The 17,716-nt window shown below is 49.7% G+C and overlaps 1 protein-coding gene across 1 annotated transcript; it reads left to right on the forward strand.

Moving 5' to 3' along the window:
* Positions 1 to 39: 39 nt before the first annotated feature.
* On the forward strand, positions 40 to 15,531 carry TM9SF4 (transmembrane 9 superfamily member 4). The gene is made up of 18 exons (XM_058036357.1): positions 40 to 129; positions 5,114 to 5,227; positions 6,686 to 6,785; positions 7,131 to 7,299; positions 7,389 to 7,518; positions 7,863 to 7,986; positions 8,792 to 8,910; positions 9,023 to 9,134; positions 9,540 to 9,610; positions 10,021 to 10,153; positions 10,654 to 10,735; positions 10,826 to 10,901; positions 11,227 to 11,310; positions 11,489 to 11,664; positions 11,970 to 12,033; positions 12,553 to 12,672; positions 13,115 to 13,204; positions 13,513 to 15,531. Exons 1-18 carry the CDS (start codon positions 40 to 42, stop codon positions 13,660 to 13,662), a joined length of 2,004 nt encoding a protein of 667 aa, XP_057892340.1. The 3' UTR covers positions 13,663 to 15,531.
* Positions 15,532 to 17,716: the final 2,185 nt, after the last annotated feature.

Consider the following 17,716-nt stretch of genomic DNA (forward strand, 5'->3'; position numbering starts at 1 on the left):
CGCCGCCCGGCGCGGTCCTGCCCGGCCGCCGCGGTCGCCATGGCGATCGGCCCCGCAGCCAACCGCGCGCCGCTTCCGGTGACGGCAGCGCCGACACGTGGATCCAAGATGGCGGCGTCGGCGGCGATGGTGAGTGCGGTGGGGCCCGGCCCGGCCCCGCGTCCCGCCCGCCCTGCCCGGCCCGGCCCGGCCGCGCTCCCGGCGCGGGGCTCGCTTCGGGGGCTGCGGCCGGATCTGCACCGCGCTGGGAGGGATGCGGGCCCGGGCCCTGGACGGAGGAGGCTCCCCGGTCCCGGCCGGGGCCTGGCAGCTGCCCCGCGTCTCCCGGCGGTGTCACCTGTGGAGGGCAGGGCTGGGGCCGCCGCTCGGTGCCCAGGGCAGCCCGGCGGGCTCCTGTCCCGCCTGCCCCGCGCTCCCTCGGCGGCAGAGTTGGCTCCCTTGTGCGGTTCGCGGCGGTGTCGGGGCAGGAGGGGCCGGGCGGGTTGCAGGGAGCACCGGCACATCCTCTGCCCTCCCTTCCGAGCTGCCAGCCTGGGCCCGCCGCTGATGCCAGCACCGAGCCGGTTGCTCTGTTTGCTCTGTGTGGTTTCACAAATGCTTGGTGGTGGTTATCGGGTCCGGGTTTGAGCAGCTGCTTTGCTTCCCGCGCCTCAGCATCCCTGTTATTACTATTGAATTATTCCTTGAATCCTCAGAGAACTGAAGGTGTTCCCGGGGAGCATCAGTGCCACCTCGCAGAGCAGAAAACGAGCTGCTGAGACATTTGTTATCTGCCTTGAAGTCTTGTAGAAGTCAAACGGATTTCCTCCTTGCTTTCATAGAGGGTATCTTAGTGGCAGGGCAATGCAGGAATAGCGGTGTGGATAAATGATGTGTGCTGATACAAAGGTCGCTGCTGGCTGGGCTGTGAGGTGACTCATGGAGAGACTGGGAGAGCCAAGGTTTCCCTTTCATTTGCTTTCAGCATCTTCATACCCTGCTGGCTTTCCCCCAGGCACGGGGGAGGGAGTGCTCGGCTGGCTCTGAGAGCTGGGGATGGTCCTACTGGGAATGTCCTCGTGGCTCTCTGTTGTGTGAAGGGCAGAGGAGGCTGCCAGCAGCTCTCCTGGTGTCAAAGGAGCTCTGAAGTCAATGTGAATGCAGCACTTGTCTCCTTCTGAAGGGCTCTGGTGGCTCCTCCAGTGCAGGGTGAGCAGGGCAGGGATGTAATAAAGATGTGCTTATCCAAACAGGTGTCAGGATCATCCAAGGAGGCAGCCCATGGAGAAGGGGATGAGGGTCAGGGTGCCTTTAGCACTGTTCTGTCCTGCTAATGTGCCTGAGGGCAGAATGAAGGTTACATTCTGCAAGGTGAGGGAGCTTGTCGGGTTTTTTTGCTCCCACAGAGTAGTGAGTTGTGGCTTTCCTCCCTTTCTGTGACCATTTAAAAAAAGTTTCAGTAAGTGGAATGGAATGGGAGAGCTGTGTGAATCCATTTGGACAAATGGCTCTGCACAGGTCGTTTTCCCTGTTTTTCTTCAAAGCTGTCTTTGAAAATTAATAACTCTTGATTATGGCTCTTTGATGTCCCTCTTGCCTTTCTCTGCTAAAAAGAGATGGGACAATTCATGATATCCATCACTGTCACTTCCTCATTCCTTTTTGTGTCTTTGAAAAATCCTGTGTTCTCTTCTTCAGTTCCTATGTGGATTGTGAAACTCCTCAGACCTAAACCGACCCTGGTACAGCACTGGCTCATTTCTGATGTTTGAATTTGCTGCTGCTTGAGGGTTTTTTCAAGTTGTTGGCAGTAACCTGGGCAGGGATGTCCTGGGTGCACATGGCCAGGCCATGGACCCTCTGGAGCAGCTGGAGCTGTTGCAGAGTGCCCCAGGGAGCAGCTGCTGTTTCCCCTTTCCCTTAAATAAATGTCAGACTCTGGCAGTGGTGGCTGGAGGGACCACAAGTCCTAGAGAGGGACAAGTGTGGTAATAACTGGGTATTTTAGGGCCTCTTCATGCTGGGTCAGACTGGGGTTTGGAGAACAAATCCTCTGTTTTGGCAGCGTGGTTTGTGAGCCTTCTGTGAATTCACAGAAAGTGGCAATGTTGTTTTTAGTCTTTCTGAATGGGATAAACCTGGAGTTGTCTGCAAACCCCAAGACTGGTGATAATTATCCAGAAGGGCCTTTTTGGAGAGGGTTTGTGTGTGAACTTGTGATCTGAGGGACAGGAATGGTGATTGTGCTCCTGCAGTTACTTCTTTTATTGAGATTATATTCTCCTAAGACAGGATGTCCCTGCATGTCTGCCTATGGGAAAACAATCAGGCTTAGGCAATCTGAACTATTTTTGCCTACTTGCAGCTGGGTTTTTCTCAGTCTGGGGTTGTGCATATTTGTTGTGCTACTTGTTGCACCATAACATGATTTCCTGGCACTTCAGATGCAAGATTATCATTGGAGGGGGTTTTTGCATGTTTTTGAAATGTAAGTGGAAAAGGCTGTGAAGCTGTGTGTCCTGTTTGCTGGTAGTCTGCCAGGGCTCTGTGACTGAACCAAAGCAGAGCTCCCTGCTGGAAGTTCTGGCCTGGCACAGGGGAGAACTCAGCTTGCAGGAATCCCCCGTGTGATACAATCACCTGGCCAGGCCCATGAGTCACACAGATGCTTTGGGGGGTGTCCATGTTGACATTTCTAAGCTGCTGCCTTTGTTTGGAGAGGATGAGGCACATTTGTCAGTACAAGCACAAAGGTCCTGATGAGTAAGGCTCTGGCTTCAGCCTCCCTGTGCTCTGCCAGCTCAGGAGCCTGCACTGGGCATTTCCTTCATATTTCACTCCCAAAGCTTTCCCCACCTGTTGCATAGCAGCTTTCTCTTTTCTTGCTACCAACTGTTCTTTCCTGGCAAGGCTTTAGAGTCACCCTCTTGTCTTTCCTGTTGCTGCCTGAGTCATCATCATCTGTATGCAAAGACAGCCTGATTTCTGCCAAAATTGTCATCAAAAATTTCATCTCCTGCATGCTCATGTGTCTTCTGAGTGGCTGCCAAAGTCCTGTCCTGGTCTTTTCACCTCCCAGCCTGCTGGGGCAGGGGTGGCAGTGGTGTGGTTCTGGTTTTGGAGTAACACTGTGTAGGTCTGTCACTTCAGTGACAAATGAGAAAAAGGCTGCAGGTTGCTGGAGTGCAGTGTGGGACAAGAGTGCAGATTCCTTCCACTGCTTCCCCTGTGCAGGAGACATTTTCCTACTCTGTGGAGAGCCACTGAGCACTCCCTTTAAAGATTGGAAAGGCAAAATTTAGTGAAGCACAGAGAATAATCCCCATGTTGCCTGAAGGCAGATCAGTATTGAATGTCAGGCAGCTTTAACAAGAGTGTTTCCAAGCTGGGGCTTTATGCCTGCTCCAAGTGTATTTGGCTGTGCTTAGAATAGATCTGAAAATCCCCTTTGTAAGCAAAAAAGATCAGAGAATCACAGCATGGTTTGGGCTGGCAGGGTCCTTAAAACTCATTTTGTTCCATGGACAGGGAAACCTTCCACTATCCCAGGCTGCTCCAAACTCCATCCAGCCTGGTCTTGAGCAATTCCAGGGATGGGGCAGCCACAGGTTCTCTGAGCAGTCTGTGCCAATGCCTCACCACCCTCACAAGGAAGAATTTCTTCCTGATATCCCTACTCTGTCAGTTTAAAGCTGTTCCCTCTTGTCCTGTACTTCATGGTTTGTAGTCTCTCTCAATTTTTCTTGTAGGCTCCCTTCAGGTACTGGAAGCCCACATGTATCTGATGATTCAGTATTCATATTTTCTGTAGGTGCCTAGCATTTGCATCTTAAATTTTAGACTTTCAACCCCCTGACCCTTCTGCCTTTTTTTTAAAATCCTGCTAAATTTCATTAATTCTGGATGCTCTGGTTTGCCCTTACAGGTGTCTGGGCCCAGGTACTTTCCTTGCCTTAGAATGAGACAGGAGGAAGGTGATGAAGAAGAAGGGGTGTGGGGGCAATAAACACAGATTTTTTTTTATTTTATTTTTTTCCCCCCCAACCTGAGGAAGGATCCCCATGACAGAGCTGCTGTTTGTCACACCTGGCCTGTGGAGTGTTCCCTCTGGTGCTGTCAGACAGACTGACAGCGCTGAGGACGCACAGGGACAGTGGGGATTTGGTTTCTTACATCTACAGCATTAGCTCAAGAGTTATCCCAAACCAAACCAGGTTTTGTTGGTTTTTCAGTGGTGCCATACCACAGGGAGTTCAGGAGAAGGGCCTGAAGCCAGTAGTGCTGTGAGATTATAGCAGGGCTGATGTCCTAATCCAGGCAAGCTGCTGCTGGCTAATACTCTTTAAAGCTCGATTTTCATTTCACAGCCTTCCTGCCCATGCTCAGCTGGGTTACCTGAGGTAATGGGAGGGGCTGAGGAGGCAGCAAGGTGTGTTAAATAAAGGGTTTGCTGTGGCTGTGGTAGGATCTGGGTTCTCCTGGAGCCCCTATAGAGTTGTTTGAACCTTCCAGCCTGACTTGTCACCCTGCTCCCTAAAAAAGGATGAAAAAGTGATGTGGCATGTTACTGAGCTGTGCTGTGGCCTGGAGGGGTGAGGAAAGCAGAGTGGTGATGCAGCAGGAGGGGGTGGTGATGTGACTGTCCCTTTGGTGCAGTTACTGGTGTCACACCACAGTAACTGCTCCTCTGCAGGTAGTGGCCTGTGGGCAGCCATCTGTACTCAGCTCCAGGGCAGCTGCTGCTGTGCAGAGCTGACACACACCCACAGCCAGGGCTACAGCCCTCTTCTCTGCTGATCCATGGAGTTTTCTAGCACAGGGAGCTCAGTGGGGGTGAGCAGAAAAGCAATGGCCTGCTCAGTGCCCCATGGTGCAGATAAAAATGGCATTTTTCTTATGGTTGAGCAAAGCCAAGGTTTTCCTGATTGCAGTTGAAGAGGCAGAAACATGCTGAGTGGAAAGTGACGTGATGAGAGTCACAAAACAAAGCCAAGAACAGCTTTTGTGAATTTAATTTCTGTTTAATCACCTGACTGCACAGCCTTTCTGATGTCTGGGATGAACATTTCCAGTGTTGTTGCCCATCTCTAATGCTGTTTCTGTTGTGTTTGACTGTTCCCTGTCCTTTTTGCAGGAAAGGCTGAGATGTGTGCTGGGCCTGCTGTTGTTGTTACACAGCACAGACTCGTTCTACGTACCCGGGGTGGCTCCCATCAACTTCCACCGCAACGACCCCGTGGAGATAAAGGTAGGACAAACTCAGTGCTGTGACTGTTTGGTGTGGGGGTTTTTTGTCTTTTTTTTTTTATACCATAGCAGCTAAAATGGGCTGCAAAGTTAAATTGGGGGATCCTGTTGCGCAAATTTTGTGTTCAGATGTGTTCTCTGCTTCACAGTGTTCGGGTCCCAACATGATTCCTGTTCTTGCCCTTGATCTCTTCTACCAAATTCCTTCAAGATTCCTTCTGTCAAATTCCTTCAAAGTCCTCAAGATGTTGCTCTGTTTGGGAAAAGGTTCCCTTTCTCACTGTGGCTTTGAAGTGAATTTAATTTCTCCAGCATTATACTGACTCTAAAAATACTTATGCAGATTGTGCCTTGGGTGGAAGGTGAATGGTGGAATAAGGTCTGAATCAGACCTTCTCAATACCCAGATTGCTCATGTTGTGCTTTCAGGGAAATTCATGAGAAGCTCTTCCCAGGTGGAGGTGTTTGTCCTTGAGCCTTGCAGATCTTTCAGCCCAGCCTTGCTGAGGGCTGTTCCTGTGCAGCATTGCTGGTACTCAGTGACAGAGCTGCACCTATCCACGAGGAAGGCGGGCTTTGCTTTCAGACATCAGTGATTTATAGCCCATTTCATTTATTTTTCTAAAGCTGCGGCCTCTGTCTCAGCAAATCCAGCACCCTTGGGGCTGCTGAGGTTGGCTGCTCTCACGTGAAGCATGGCACAGTTTTCTCTTTGGCCACAGACTGCCAGACATAGGCTATTTTTAAGTAAATGAGACTTGCCTGTGGCTACAGTAAGCTTCCCAGAAGAAGAAGGTTTTGGAATAGCTGTTCTCAAAGGGATTTCAGGAGCTAAATGCTTCCTCAAGTGCTTAGGCAAGTCAGTGTGTTTGCCAGCACTTTTCCAATAAACAAGCTTGGCTGTGTTACAAAGCACTTCTGTTTTTCTGAGCAACTGTGGTCTTGGCTGTTGTAGTATGTCTCTGCACTTCCCTGTACCCTGTGATTTGTGGAAACTCTCCAGGAATGTTTGTGGTTGGTCACCTTGTCTTCCCAGATTGATGGCTCTCTGGCTTTCCTTGCAGAGATTAAAATTGCTGAACTCTCCATAGCACTGGAGGCCAGACCTCTAGGTCCAGTGGGATGTGAATTTTTGTTTGAGGAAATCTTGTATAAAATGTGATTCTTGAATCTCTTTTGAGGTCTTTGTTGTTTCTTAGGACTCCACTGAGACATAAATTTGTGAAACCACCATGTTTTGTTCTTTGAGTGTTTCTCTGTGAATGAATTGCTACTGGAAGTCTCTCAGGAACATCTGTCTCTGTTACTATTTTTAATAGTAGTAGTAGTAGTAGTATCTTCGGGAAGTGAGCTTTATGGAAGGTGTTTTGAAGTAAGCATCAGCTTCTAGATGATGCTGAGAGGACAGGAAATTATCTGAAGTTTTTTCCTGGGGATAATCCTTCCATTCCTCCTGCAGGCTGTGAAGCTGACGAGCTCCCGGACCCAGCTGCCCTATGAGTACTACTCACTGCCCTTCTGCCAGCCCAGCAAGATCACCTACAAGGCTGAGAACCTCGGTGTGTACCTGTCAGACTGTGTGTAGGGGGATGTTTACCGGGGTAAAAGCAATTGCAAGTGTCCCTTCTGCTGAGCTGAGAGAAGCTGCTTCCTCTGATTCACTGTGTGCTGGCTGTCTGCAAACAGCAGTGTCCATGTGCTGGACACTGGAAATGCCTGTCCTGATGAAGAGCTGTAACCTGATCCATAAGCAGGCCTTGATACTTCCAACAAAGTAGCTGTACTGACTTGCAATCTTATCCTTGCACCTGGGCTAGCAAAGGAGCTTCCTGTGGTCCCTGCAGCAGGATCAGCAGCAGGAAGCCTGTCAGTCTCCAACCCTGCCCGTGTTTTCCCTTTTCCAGGTGAGGTTCTTCGAGGGGACCGAATTGTAAATACGCCTTTCCAGGTTTCCATGAATGTGGAGAAGAAATGTGAAGTTCTGTGCAACTTTCCCAACAAGCCAGTGACTCTGACAGTGGAGCAGAGCAAGCTCATCGCCGAGCGCATCAGGGAGGATTACTACGTCCACCTGTGAGTCACTGAGGCATGGGTTTGTGTTGGGGGGATTTGGTGCTGTGGACAAATTTGTTCTGAAATCTGTTCAAATTTGATCTTTTCAGCATTGCTGATAACCTCCCTGTGGCAACACGGCTGGAGTTTTATTCCAATCGTGAGGAAGAGGAGAAGAAGAAGGAGAAGGATGTGCAGTTCGAGCATGGATACAGGCTTGGCTTTATGGATGGTAACAAGGTAGAGAACTGAGGTGCTGTGTGGGGGTGCCTGGAGGAGATCTGGGTGTCTGTTAGAGGTCTGCCAGAGAGTATCAGAATTGGGAATGCAAAAGGTTTTATTGATAGTGGAAATATGAGAGAAGGGTCTCTTGTGGGAAGGTGGGAAAGGCAGGAGTCCTTGCTTTTGTTCACCGTGTAACTTTGGACAGGCTCATGCAGTGGCTTCCCCTCAGCAGAGCAAAGGCACTGTGCCCCCAAGACTGAGTTTTCCCTCACTGAAGATGTTTTCTGCAGTTATTACTTCTCAGCTTTGCTTCTTCCTCCCACAGGGTGCTGATGTTTTATTTTATGTCACTGTTTCAGTTCTACCTGCACAACCACCTCTCCTTCATCCTTTACTACCACAGAGAGGATGTGGAAGAGAGCCAGGAGCACACCTACAGGGTGGTGCGCTTTGAGGTGATTCCCCAAAGCATTAAACTGGAAGGTAAGAGACCCTTGAGGAGGGGAGCAAGAGGGAACAATCTCCTATATGGACAAAATGTATCAGAGTGCCAATTGTTGCTTCACAGGGCACAGAAATGAGTCTAAATTACAAGAATAATAAACCACTTTGTTATTAAGGAAGTACCAACAATAGAGACGTATCCATGAACTGCAATCCATGGAAAATCAATTCCTGTAAAAAGATCTGAATTTGAGGTTTTGGGGTTGGATTTTTTTGCACTGTGTCATCTGGTATGAGGCATGTCTGGCATTCTGGCTCTTGCTGTGGCACAGATCTCCCTGACTGGGACACTCTGTGCTGGTTCAGGGACACACAGGATGTTTGGAACTGTTCTGGGGAATTGAAATTTAATTAATATGCTTAGGGGAAAGAACTCCTACCTCAGTGAGCCCAGTGGAAAAGGGTGTCTAGAAGGGCAGTTGCTCATGATGTGGATCACCCCACACAGCTCCCTCTGGCAGGGCAGGCACTGCTGCAGAGGTCTTGATTCTCACCATGTCATGTGGAATAGAGGATTTGTTCATGGTCTAGATCCTTGGCTTCAGAACCTCTGGCTTTTATCCTTCCAGTTAAGGAGAGCCCTGTGCATAGCTTTCCTGAAAGCTTGTTAATGGTGCTCCACTGCTGGTCAGGAGAGTAGTTTTGCAAACTGCAGAGCAGATGAGCAAGGAGCGAGTGCTTCCCCACCTGGAATTACTGCAACCCAGTGCCCTCAGGGTGATGCTCAGTGGGACAAGTGGTGCCTGAGGGAAAGGCTCACTGTGTGCTCTGCTTTCCTTCACAGACTTGAAGGCTGATGAGAAGAGCATGTGCACCCTCCCTGAAGCCACGGGCTCTGCCCCTCAGGAAATAGATCCCACTAAAGAGAACCAGTTGCTCTTCACCTACTCTGTGCACTGGGAGGTGAGGCACTACTGGGGAGCTGGCTGGCAGTGATGCTCCAAGTGTCTGTCACTGGAGTTGTGGAAGACATTGGGAGTGTGCTGGTGTGAGGAGAACTCTCCTGTTCTTTCAGGAAAGTGACATTAAGTGGGCTTCCCGCTGGGACACGTACCTGACCATGAGTGACGTGCAGATCCACTGGTTCTCCATCATTAACTCGGTTGTGGTCGTCTTTTTCCTTTCAGGTGAGTGGGTGTGTGGGGAGAGGGAAGCTTTACCATCATCTGCAGGGAATTTTCTTTAAGCCTTAGCTGCAGGTGGCTCAAGGAGCATGTGGCAATATCTGAACCTGGTCAGAAGGAGCAGGAACCAATTTAAAGCCTCCCAGTTCAAACAGTGTCCTGTGGGGTCAGGCATTTACCAGCCTTTCTCATACTGGGGTCATTGACGGAGCAAAAAAACCCACAATGCCCCATTTCTGCTGGAATACTGCCTTCCCTGCTCCTTGGGGTTTTGTTTCTGTCTTTGCTGATGACTCAAGGCCTCCTCTCCCAGCCAGAACAGTGTTGGTGGGAGCCATGTAGTTGCACAGCTTGAGAGCAGCACAGCCCTGTGGGAGCCTCTGAGCTGAGCTCTGTGCTTGTTTTCAGGGATTCTCAGCATGATCATCATCCGGACTCTGCGGAAGGACATTGCCAACTACAACAAAGAGGATGACATTGTATGTATTTGTTCCTTGGGCTGGGATTGGAGGGAGGGATCCAGTGTGCAGACTTGGCTGTATTGTCTCTTCCCTTGCCCCTGTTTTCCTTCGAGCCTTGGCCATGGGATGGGCAGTTGTGTTGTGCTGTCACACACCTTTTTCTGCCTGAACAGTCATATACTACTAGTTAGGATGTCTTCAGACCTAAGGAGTGACTGCAGACAGCTCTGTAAAGTGTGTCCTGGCACTGACAATTTAGATCTCAGCTGTTTTTAGCCCAAGAGGAAAGAAGTTTCTTGGCTAGAGTGGTAAAATTAATAGAAAAACTGGATCCAGGAAAGTTAACCTCTTAGGCTGGCTTTGCTAGGACCTTAATTTCCACTAGTGTATCACATCTAAATAACTCCCTTTTTCTGTTGTTGCTATAGGAAGATACAATGGAGGAATCTGGTTGGAAACTTGTGCATGGAGATGTCTTCAGGCCTCCACAGTATCCTATGATCCTCAGCTCTCTCCTGGGTTCTGGAATTCAGCTCTTCTGTATGATCCTGATTGTCATCTGTAAGTGGCACATGTTGCACAGGGTGGCTGTAACACGAATGATGCTCGAGGATGTTTGATTTCACCCTGTGCTCACTTTAGCTGGAATGAGGCCCATGAAGCAGCTTCCTGTTGCCATCAGCCTGGGCAGATACTGAACTGCTGGATGACATTGCCCAGCTGAAGGCAGCTTTGTGTGATTTTATTTCCTTTGCCAAGCTGTGAGCCCTGGCTGATAGTGGACTGGGGGACTTCTGCACAGGTGTGCCTTGCCTGCTGAGCTGCACCTGCTCCCATCCCTGGGGAAGCTGGGGCTGAAGCATGGTCTGTAGCTGAAATCAAAGCTGTGCCTTCCTCTCTGGCCGGTGCTGGAGGCTCTGGATACATTATGCTGTGAAGGAAATCAGGCTGTGCAGGGATTGCAGGCAGCTGTGGGCTGCAGATGGGACAGGCCCCTGTCCTTGAGCTGCTGCAGCACATGTCCCTCAGAGCTGCTGTTCCTTGTCCTGTTCCCTCTGCAGTTGTTGCTATGCTGGGGATGCTGTCGCCTTCGAGCCGGGGCGCGCTGATGACAACTGCCTGCTTCCTCTTCATGTTCATGGGGTAGGTGCCTCCACAGCTTCCCCCTGTGCTGTCCTGCCTCCCCCCAGCTACAGCAGCTCATTTTCACTGATTTGGCTTGTTTCTGTGCAGGGTTTTTGGTGGATTCTTTGCTGGCCGCTTATACCGGACTCTAAAGGGCCATCGATGGAAGAAGGGAGCCTTTTGTGTGAGTCTTGGACGTTCTGTGCTGTTTATCCTGGTTTGCTGATGGCAGAATCTGTGGATAAGCTCCACATGTTTGTGGTAGCTGGACACAGTCTGGCTGAGGTGCACATTTGCTGTGGGTTGAGTCCTTGTAGCTGTACAGAAAAGGCACCACCAGAGCAAAGAGGATTGTCCAAGATCCTCCCCACAGCCCAGCTCTGTGTCCTTTTCCTATAACAAAAGGGACACTTCTCCACAAGTGTCTTGTCTCAGGGATGGACTCATTCCATAGGAACATCTGGCTGAGGAATCAGGTGCTTTCTCTTATGCTGTGGTTCCTCTTGCAGACAGCGACGCTGTACCCGGGCGTTGTCTTTGGCATCTGCTTTGTCCTCAACTGCTTCATCTGGGGGAAACACTCCTCTGGTGCGGTAGGTGCCACCCTCAGCCTGGGGCCTGCTGGGTGGGACAGGGTCACTGGGCTGAGAGGGACCCACTTGGCTTCCCAGACCTTTCCAAGTGGGTGACAAGTTGGCTTGGCCAATGACATCAGTCCCCAGGGCAGGAGAGCTGTCAGCCTCACTTCTGTGGCTCTTGGTGTGATTCCAGGTGCCTTTCCCTACCATGGTGGCCTTGCTGTGCATGTGGTTTGGGATCTCCTTGCCCTTGGTCTACCTGGGTTACTACTTTGGATTTCGCAAGCAGCCCTATGACAATCCTGTACGGACAAATCAGATTCCCAGGCAGATCCCGGAGCAGAGGTGGTATATGAACAAATTTGTGGGGTGAGTGATCAGTGTCTGGGAAATATGGTGAGTTAAATCCCCTCCCCTTGGTCCCCTTGGGTTGCTGAGGGTCACCTGCTGCTCTCTGGACATGGACAGATGGCAGATTGGGTTCCTTGAGACGACATTGATAATTTGGATGTGGTATGAGGGGTACTTAGCAGTGGGAGCAGCTGTGCCATTGCCTGTGAAATTTAGTAATCTGGAAATGTAGAGCCTTTGCTTGGACTGTGCTGTGTGTTTACAAGGAATTTTTAATGTCCAGTTATATTGTGCTGCTTATGGTTTTTGTTTCTGCTCTGTAGGATCCTCATGGCTGGTATTCTGCCTTTTGGAGCCATGTTCATTGAGCTGTTCTTCATTTTCAGTGTAAGCATTTAACCCACTGTCTTCCTCAATGGGATTCTTTTCATGCCAAAGCTTTTGAAAGGGAGGGGCCTTGCACTGGAGCAGTCTCCTCTTCCTGTGTTCTCTGAAGGGGTAGCTGGTCTCTTCCAGGCCATTCAGTAGTTCCCAGGGAGAGCTATGGGACTCTCCTGGTGACTTGGTGGTAAAGACAAAATTTACTGTAACATTACATCAAGGAGGAGTCCTGGTCTTGAGACAGTCACTGTTCTCTGCTACCCATTTTTCACCTTGTATGGATGGGGAAGAATTTGCTTGGGAGATGTAGGGGAATGAACAAGATATCTCAGAGGTCCTTGTGCCCCTTTTGGCAACCTGAATCCTCTAAAGTGACATTGTGAAATGCATTGGATCTGTGGTTCCATCTAGGTGAGGCTGAGGGGGCTCCTCATTTTCCCCTGGCTGGCTGCCAGGAGTGAGTCCCATGTTCAGTGATTGATGACAGTAACATGGAAATCAATTCCTGCTGTGTGTTTATTTCAGGCAATCTGGGAGAACCAGTTCTATTACCTTTTTGGCTTCCTCTTCCTGGTGTTTATCATTCTGGTGGTATCCTGCTCCCAGATCAGCATTGTCATGGTGTATTTCCAGCTCTGTGCTGAGGTGAGATTTCTATGTTTGTAATTTGGATAGCAGAGGGTGCTCTGCTCCTGGAAAAGCACAGATCACATTATTGCTGCTGCTCAGCAAAGATCAGTGTGGCCCAGCTTCACAGGTGTGATTGCCTCTGCACTTAAAGGGAATTAAAGCTCCTTGGTTATCTGTTAGGCTGGGAACTGTGGTTCCATACCAGGAGTTTTGCTGGGCACAGAGTGTTTTGAGCTGTTCCCAAACTGTTCCATTCCCCTCACATACAAAACAAAATGCAGGACCAAAGGTGAGCCATGTCCTTGGCCAGCAGGTGCTCTGAACAGAAAAAGTTCACCAGTTCCACAGTGTGGATTTCCTTTGAAGATGGGTGGTGTTCTCCCTGTCACAGCTTCCCTGAGGCAGTGCCTGGGGAGAAGAAAGTCCTGGGGCATAATGAGGCTCTTTATCCTGTCAGGATTACCGCTGGTGGTGGAGAACCTTCCTGGTGTCTGGAGGATCTGCCTTCTACGTGCTCATCTATGCTGTCTTCTACTTTGTGAACAAGGTATTCCTCTGGGTGGAAGTGCCACGTTTTTGGGGTGACTGTGGGATTTGGGAAAGGAAACAGTGGGCCTGCTGAGGGCCAATCTGCCCATGCCAGCCCAAGGCAGTGCTCACAGCCCTTCCAGACAGGAGAGGAGGGTGTAGGTGCCCCAGGACTTGCACAGAGCAGCATTCCCTGACCCCACTTCATAAGGAATCTCCCTTCAGCTGGACAAAAATGAAAATTTTCCTCTCCTTGCAGAGGGCACTGGTTGGTTTGTCATCTGTGTGCGTTATTTCGCTGACTTTTTTCATCCTCTTCTCTTTCAGCTGGATATTGTTGAGTTCATTCCCTCCTTACTGTACTTTGGCTACACTGCCCTCATGGTCCTGTCCTTCTGGCTCCTGACGGGCACCATTGGCTTCTACGCAGCCTACATGTTCGTGAGGAAGATCTATGCCGCCGTGAAAATCGACTGAAGCTGGAGCCCCCAGCAGGAATCAGACACCTCTGAACACGTGTCCTCCCAGGAGGGACAGGGACATCTTCTCCCAGCTCTTTTTAAGGAAACAAAAAATCCAGTGGGAGAGTCACAAGAGAAATAATTAACTCCTCGATTTGGAATGTAACTTTGGCACAGTGTACATGGATTCTGGGCTACTTCTGCGGGGAAAAGGGGTCTGTAGATACCTTACATTTTAACTTTATTATCCTGTTCCATATTTGAGGGAGTTTTTTAGCAGAGAAATGTCCCTCTGTATAAGTAAACCCCCTTTTTGCTAATCCATCCTTTTTTTTATGTTGATGATGAACGGATTTGAGACAGCAGTGGAAACACTTGTGAAAACGTTTTCTTCCAGCCCCTGGGGTGCTCTAGGATTCAGGGAGACTCTTCAGACAAGTATCGGACTGGGTTTTTCTCCTGCCTTCGTGTCTGCACAGAAGAGGGAGCTTGACTATGGCAGAACAAGCGGAGCCTCAAGGCTCGCCCAGCGGGAGCCTGGCGTGCTCCGATCGCCGAAGTCCCGGCTTTGGCTCGTTTACAATTTGCTGGAGGTGCCATTCCGAGCCTGGGAAGTGCAATTTCACCCTGAGAGAGCTTGAGCAACCTTCAGCACCGCTGCTCCCTCCAGCCTCGGACAGCACAGGCCGTGTGGGAGGGTGGGATTGCCTCTCCTGCAGAAGGCAGGACAAAAGGTCCTGGTGGAAGTGATGTGGTTGTGCTGAATACAGGACTGGAAGGATGTGTGAGGTAACTACCAGAGTTTGTTCTGTCAATAGCTCTGCTCTGGATGAGTGAGGAATCAGGGCAGGCTCCTTCCTGGGAATGCCACTGGGATCCTGAAGAGCCTGCAGGGATGGCTCTGGTGCCGTGGTGTTAGTGCCAAGTGATCTGAGGCAGTGTTGGGCCCGAGCTGCCCAAGGGCAGTGCAGGCCATGCTGAGGGGGCTGGCACAGGCAGGTGGCCCCGTGAGCTGTCCCATGGCTGGGAGTGGGGCTCTCTTGCTGACCCTGTGCTCTGACTGCCCTTGCTGCTCTCTGCTCCTCCTCTGAAATTCTCTACCTCCAGGGAACAGGAAAAGTGTACACCCCATAGCTGTATTTTGTTCTTCTCCACAAAAAACAGAGCTCTCCTGGATAGCTGACATGAGCTCTTCTTTTCCCATGGCTTGATGCCTGAATCAGACCATGGGAAGCTCTTTTTAAAAGAGGTTAAAGTTGGGTTGTGGTTTGTTTTCTTTTGTTTTGGTCACTTCAGTGATGTTTATCAGTAAAAAGGTTCCATGTTGCAATGAAGGCTCCCTCCATCCCCAGACTCACTGGATTCAGCCAGGACTACAGAGGAGAGGTTTTTTCTAGTGAGATCTATGAAAACTTTTCTTCTTGGAGTAAGGTCTTCCAATGACCAGCTGCCACAGGTCACATCATTCCAACCCAAAGCTGTCCAAAGCCCTCCTTGATCCCAGGGAGGGTTTTGGGGCCTTTTTAAACCCCAATTGCCATAAGTTTCCACCAGGTCCATGGAAGGGCCTGTGTCCCTTCCCATTGGCCCTGCCCGTCATGCCCAAATCTAATCAGCCAGGAATCATGGATGGAAAAAAGGAGGAGGGGATGTGTGAGCCAACTGTGCTGTGGAATCCTGTGTCAGTTCTGATTTGAGGTCCCTCTCTGAGATTTTTGTTGATTTTTTTTTTCTTTTTTTCTTCTGCCCCTGCCCCAGTGGAGAGGCTCAGCCAGCATTGATTTCTCTCCCTTCCCTGAAGTGTTTTCTCTGTATTCTTTGTAATTTTTAATTAATGTATGTATTCTTTGTGTCCTATTGTAAATAAATCTGCCATTGTCCTGTCGTCCTGCTCTCTTGGGTTCTCCTAAGCCACTTCTGGAGAATTTCTTTTTGTAATGTTTGGTCTGTCTGTGACGTGTGGCTTCAGCCAGAAGCAGAGCTTGGAATACTCTGGCTTTCTTTGTAATATTTTTCTCCTGGTAATCTAAGTTTCTCCCAGTGTGGCATGCCCTGAATGCTGCCATATATTGTGATTATGCCACCAGTTGTGGCATTTGGATCTGCTGCTGCTGTGCTGCTGGGTAAGATCACTTCAGCACCTCGTGTCTGGTGTGGGACACGTTGTTTGACGTGTGGCACTGAGGGCAGAGTGGCAGAACTGTTGGATGGCAGTGCTGGCTCTTCAGAGCAGCAGAGGGGAGAGGACAGCTCACAAGGGAGTTTGAGGAGTGCTGCTGCTGCAGAAGCTGAGCCCTCAGCGTTGGCTTCCAGCTCCATTGGCTTCCCAGAGCTTGTGTGTTTCTGCTGGGGGGTGTGTGGCAGAAGATCACTGAGCTTCTGCTGGAGTGCTGGCTGAGGGAGGCAAAGTGAATTCCCTTTTCCTGAGATGGTTTGCCCAGCAGAGCAATGGATGTGATTCCCCCAGGTTACAGAGTCCAATGTTGGGGGCTGCTGAGTGTCTGTGAGTGAGACCAGAGCTGGCAAATACTTGAATCAAAACTCAGAAATCATCAGAATAATCCCTTCTCCCTTTAAAAAGGCAAAGGAAGCTTAAGCTCCAGCACCAGGACAATCCATGCTGAAGTTATTTCTCATTTTTGGCAGATGAGTGTATTCATGTTCTGTCACAGTCCCCAGTGCCAGGGGAAAGCTGCTGAGGAAAGGTCATGTTTTAATGGTGGCTGAATTAGGAATGAAAACTAGAACTGAAAACTAGATCATTCTTAGACAAGCACCTAACACTGATCGTGGCTGTCAGCTTTTAATCCATGTTCTGAAGGAGAATCCCAGGAGGGCCCTGTGTGCTTTGCCCTGTTTCATCTTCAAATGCTGCTGGTGCCTGCAGCCAGTTGTAGCTTAAGCTGAGGTTTGCTCCTGTTTCTCCTGCCTGTGGGGAGCAGAGCATGTTGGGGTTATTTGGGAGGGGCTGAATTTGTCTAAATGCTGCCACATGGGCTGGAAATTCTAGTGAAACCAAGGGACCAGAACTTTCTGTCTAACAAACATTATTCTCCTTGACAGGGGATAATGGTGTCTGCTGTGGCTGCCTCCCCAGTGGGTGCTGGGTTTTTCTTGTGGGTCTAATTCTTTGCTTGGCAGAAATTTAAAAACCTCTCTGGCTTCATGTAGGGAACTGTGTCTTTGACCTGCCTTATGATTCTATCCTGTCTTAATCCAACCAAAACCAAACTCCCCTCCATGAAGACACCTGGGGTAGATCCAAATGCTTTTAATAAACAACTTCATTATAAAAGATGCTTTCAATTTGAACTTCATTTTGCAAGAGCTAATTTTAGTGATGAACCATACATTTCCTAATGGCACTTAATTAGAATTTAAAAACCTTGTTTACAGCCCCCAAAGCACTCCTTTAAAAGAGGTTATTCACTCTGTGTAAAAGTGCTAGAAAGTTTGTTTTTAGAAAACCAGTGGAGCTGTAACAATGGGAAGTTTCTGGCTTTGGCAGCTGTAGCTGCAGGGAGGGAGGTCAGGCACGGGGCCTGTCCAGAACCAGCACAAGAAGGGACAGTGGGAAGGGAGGGACACTGTGGCTTTCCCCTGCCATGGCTGATCCCAAACCATTCACCTTCCAGTGGGATGTGTATAGGCTCCTGTGGGGGACAGCAGAGATCTCAGCAGTGCTGGGAGAGGGTTCTTGGCATGACTTGTGGCTGCAAAGGCCACTCTGTAGCTTTTCTTCCAGCAGCAGTTTTGGAGCTTGGCTGCTCCCAGGGGTTCCACAGGTTCTTCTTTGTCCTTCTTGTAGCCCCCCCAGGTCTCAAGAGTACATCAGCTGACAGCTCTGTGTTCTTCAATATCCTCATTCAAGGAAAACACTGGTTCAAATGTTACAAAACAGTCTTTCAAAAAATTGCTCCTAGATATCAGGAATCGCTGAAATGGGAAAGCTCCACAAAGCATCAAGGCTGAGGCACTCAGCAGGGTGAGGAGATCTCAAACTCCAGAAAGGCTTCTAGCAGATGTCTGGGATGTGCTGTAGCATGCACCTGGTGTGGCACCCTGAAGTG

This window comes from Melospiza georgiana, chromosome 17 (genome assembly GCF_028018845.1).
Source record: "Melospiza georgiana isolate bMelGeo1 chromosome 17, bMelGeo1.pri, whole genome shotgun sequence".
Taxonomy (NCBI): Eukaryota; Metazoa; Chordata; class Aves; order Passeriformes; family Passerellidae; genus Melospiza; species Melospiza georgiana.